Below are 3,717 nucleotides of genomic sequence, written 5' to 3'. Positions count from 1 at the left end.
AAGCAAGCATTTGTTGTTGAATGAGCGTCATAAACATGACTAATTCTATTTACGTTCAAATACCGTAAACTCGGCAGTGCCATCCACCCGACCGACGTGACTTTGTATTTCGCGTGCGTGCGGGTTCCTATTTCACCGGCGCCATATCCGCCCACCGAGTAGAATAATAGTGTATAATTCAAAGCTTAAAAACAGGATTTCATTTGTGCTTGTCTGCTTGATATGTGGAGGTGGCTACCAGGCCGGGCGGAACCGTGGGGTGAAGCTTAAGAATACTTTCTGCTTAAACAGATGGAAGAATAAGATTAAAACGCGAAAATTACTTGGCATTGGTGGATGATTGTGGGCGGTGTGTGGAGCAAGCAGATGTTTCTTTCTTTCTTTCTCGTAAGCTTTATGGCTTCCAGTCATATTGGGTAGGATTTTACGTCATTGCCAGTGAAATTATTTTGGTTTTGATGGAAAATGCTAGCGAGGAGTAACCGGAAGAGGATAAGGGTTGGAAAACAACAAGTCAACACTGGGGCGAGGTTTCCGAAACATGTTCGGGTCTAGCCAATGTGGTCTACGGCACTCAATTTGACCAATTTGACTCAAGGTAAATGTTGGATGATACTGTAGACTTTTGCTTTAGATTTGAACAGTTTAAAGTATCATAATTTGTTGTAGTTCCCAAGGGTTCAAGCAGTTTTTTGAGTTACGGAAGTTCCATTTGTTCTTTTAATCTTCAAAGTCACAGGAGTGCCAAATATTCCAGAATCAAAAGTGGTAACAAGATATTTTTACAAATAATAAAATGTCATTAGGTCTGATCAGATTTTTTTGGATTTACAACTAATGCTGACCATCAAGAAGCTCCTGCATTTGAACAAATATTGGTATTTTTGAAAGCTAGATTCAGAGTCCTCATCTATTTTAAAATTGACTGTAGATTAAAAATTTCTAAAAGTTCTAAAGATACTATGGAAGTATTGCATGTTTGAAAGATTAAATTCCAAAGAATTTAGAGGAGTTCCAGAAATCCCAGATTTTCTAGCAGTACTTAATGTACCGGGAGCTTAAGAGCTTTGTTTGCATAGACCGTATAGACGCATTACGCACCAAATCGTATTTGGAGCTAGGAGCAACCTCTCCGATTTCAATGAAACTTTCTGGATGTGTGGACCTTGACAAAATAAGCCACTTTGCATATACTTAGTTTTTTTGCCGAATTTTTCAAAAAAATATTATGGAAAAATGACAACTCCTACTGTTACCGCGAGGCAATTAATTTAAAACCAAAACCATAAGATAACCACATAGTTGCAACTCGTTTGCATAGCCCTGGCTGACGTTGATACCAAGGCCAAGAATATGAAATGAAAAGTAGAGCAAAAGGAGCGAGAGCTCATTTTACATAACCTAACTGCAGTATTTTCGTAAGAACATTTCTGCGTTCAAGTGGGATAAACACGCCCACGCATGGCATTCTTGCGCATCTAGGTTAAGTTTAGCTTTCCCTCTCTGTTTATCCTTAACGAAGGATATAATTACAATGTTTAAACTTTACAAATGTCACATTCTTATTTGTACAGTCATATCAGATCTGAGTTAAAAAAATAAATAAACTTACAAGATATCTGAGAAATCCCAGATCTGAGAGTGTTCGCTTTAGTTCGGAGTCTTGTAGCAAAACTCTTTTTTTTGTGTTTGTAGTAGTTGTTGCTCCAGCTGCAATTTTTATAAGGTTAGTTTTAAGAACAATAGTAGTAATTTAAATCCACTTACATTTTAGTCTCCGCTTAGTTTTAAGCGAACAAATATTATTTTTATAAGTAGACTTAGGTATAAATAATGTAATTCCAATAATTAAGTTAATTTTAAGTAAGGTATAAATATAGAAAATCTTACGAAGAACTAATCGTGGAATATCATTCACTCTGTACGAAATGTAAACTTTTAGTCTGTCATCGCTACATCTTCATGACATGACATGGCTGTCATCTTAACGTCACCGCGGTCATCTGCGAGACGTTGGTTATCCCAGTGGCTCACTTGCATACGAGGGGCTTGCACGTTGGTTATCCCAGTGGCTCACTTGCATACGAGGGGCTTGCACGTAGCATCCTCCCCCTCATGTCGCCCCAGTTTCTGCTTTGGCGTCATCTTCGGGTTCCAAATCTAGTAGTGCAAGCTTGATGACTGGTCTCCGTAGTGTACCACCTGAAGTCACAACAACTTGTCGCACGGTCCCATCCTTTCCAGGAAACGTACGCACTACCCGACCTCTCAACCACCTATTCCTGACCTTCTCATCCGCTATGACTACCAACTCACCCTCTTTGACTGATCGCACATTTTGGAACCACTTGGTCCTCCTTGTTATCGTCGGCAGATAATCGGTGATCCACTTTTGCCAGATCCTGTCCAACGTGGGCTGCATCATGTCCCAACTGCTCCGCAATGACTCTCCTTCGCTTACAGGCTGCTTTATCGGTTGTTGTACTCCAGTTGAACTTAACAGCAGGAAGTGATTTGGGGTTATCGCTTCCTGGTCTGACGTCTGCAGCGAAACGAAGGTCAAAGGCCGAGAGTTGATCATTTTTTCCGCTTCTGCAAAGACTGTCACCAGCGATTCGTCATCCAGCTTACGTTCCGTGGGAACCATGACCAAAGCCGACTTGATGGACCGAACCATCCGTTCCCAGCAGCCTCCCATGTGTGGTGCTGAGGGTGGGTTGAACCTCCACTGCGTATAGGTGTCCGTGAAGGTACTGCTTAACTTTGCATTGATTCCCTCGATTTCCCTTTTCAGCTCCCGGCTGACCCCGACAAAATTGGTACCGTTGTCGTAGTAGATCTCTTGAGGAGCTCCACGTCGCGCAATGAACCTGCGCATTGCTTTTTTGCACGAATCGGATGACAGGCTGCTTGCTACCTCGATGTGTTAAGCACGTGAATACCACACCCCAACGTTTAGCTACGATCCGACCAATTTTTACCAAGTACGGCCCGAAATAATCGACCCCGATGAAAGTGAAGGCACGTACATGCGGCGTTAATCTTACCATTGGTAGCGGTCCCATCTTCGGTGCCACTGGAACGGACTTGTACACTCGACACCACATGCATCGAGTCTTCGTCAGGCGTACGCGTGTCCTCAACTGAGGTATGCAAAATCTTTGGCGAATTTCGTTCACCACTGTTTCATCGTTGGCATGACGAAAGTCACCATGATACCAATCCAGCAGTAGCATCGCCACACGATGATCATGTGGTAGGATGATCGGGTATCTTGCATCGCCGATCCGACTATCTACTCGAAGGATTCCGTGCTCATCCATCATCGGCGACAGCTTCGCAATTTTACTCGAACGGTCCAGTTGCTTTACTTCGTTCTCGGGTTCTCTGTTACTTTTCATCGTTGCCACCTCGGACGCATGATATGCGTCCGACTGTACCAGTATCCACAAAGTGCACTCCGCCTTTTGCAATTCCTCTCGGCTTAATTCTTTCGCTGTAACTCGAACACTACCCGTGGACGCTCGACGTAGGTTGTCCAGGACATACGCAATGCATCGCTTCAAACGCTCGAACTTTAAGAACCGTTCAAATTCAACTGTTGGCTTGACGATGAAATGCGGACAGACGAAAGCTGGTCGAAGTTCTTCGTTTGTATCTTCCACGTTTTCTTCTAACCACTCCCCGGCTTGGTCGTACAGGAATGCAGGTCCGCGA

The 3,717-nt window shown here is 43.3% G+C and overlaps 1 protein-coding gene across 1 annotated transcript; it reads right to left on the bottom strand.

Annotated features, from left to right (window-relative positions):
- Window positions 1-2,113: 2,113 nt before the first annotated feature.
- Window positions 2,114-3,401, bottom strand: LOC135702593 (uncharacterized). The gene is made up of 3 exons (XM_065223644.1): window positions 3,212-3,401; window positions 3,030-3,143; window positions 2,114-2,913 (listed from the first exon to the last, which is right to left on the bottom strand). The coding sequence occupies exons 1-3, from the start codon at window positions 3,399-3,401 to the stop codon at window positions 2,114-2,116; spliced, it is 1,104 nt and encodes a 367-aa protein (XP_065079716.1).
- Window positions 3,402-3,717: the final 316 nt, after the last annotated feature.

Source organism: Ochlerotatus camptorhynchus, unplaced genomic scaffold (assembly GCF_037179485.1).
Source record: "Ochlerotatus camptorhynchus isolate MF236.1 unplaced genomic scaffold, CSIRO-AGI_Acam_v1.1 ptg000193l, whole genome shotgun sequence".
Classification (NCBI taxonomy): Eukaryota; Metazoa; Arthropoda; class Insecta; order Diptera; family Culicidae; genus Ochlerotatus; species Ochlerotatus camptorhynchus.
The sequence above is the reverse complement of the archived record's forward strand: the minus strand, read 5'-3'. Positions and strand labels throughout refer to the sequence as shown.

Excerpts from the sequence above, each read along its gene's own strand:
- LOC135702593 (XM_065223644.1), bottom strand. The coding sequence starts at position 3,401 with ATGAAAAGTAACAGAGAACCCGAGAACGAAGTAAAGCAACTGGACCGT. Across the intron at positions 3,144-3,211 it reads ACTGCTGGATTGGTATCATG|TTGAGGACACGCGTACGCCT; the intron begins GTGACTTTCGTC and ends TGCATACCTCAG. Across the intron at positions 2,914-3,029 it reads TGGTAAGATTAACGCCGCAT|CAAGCAGCCTGTCATCCGAT; the intron begins GTACGTGCCTTC and ends ACATCGAGGTAG.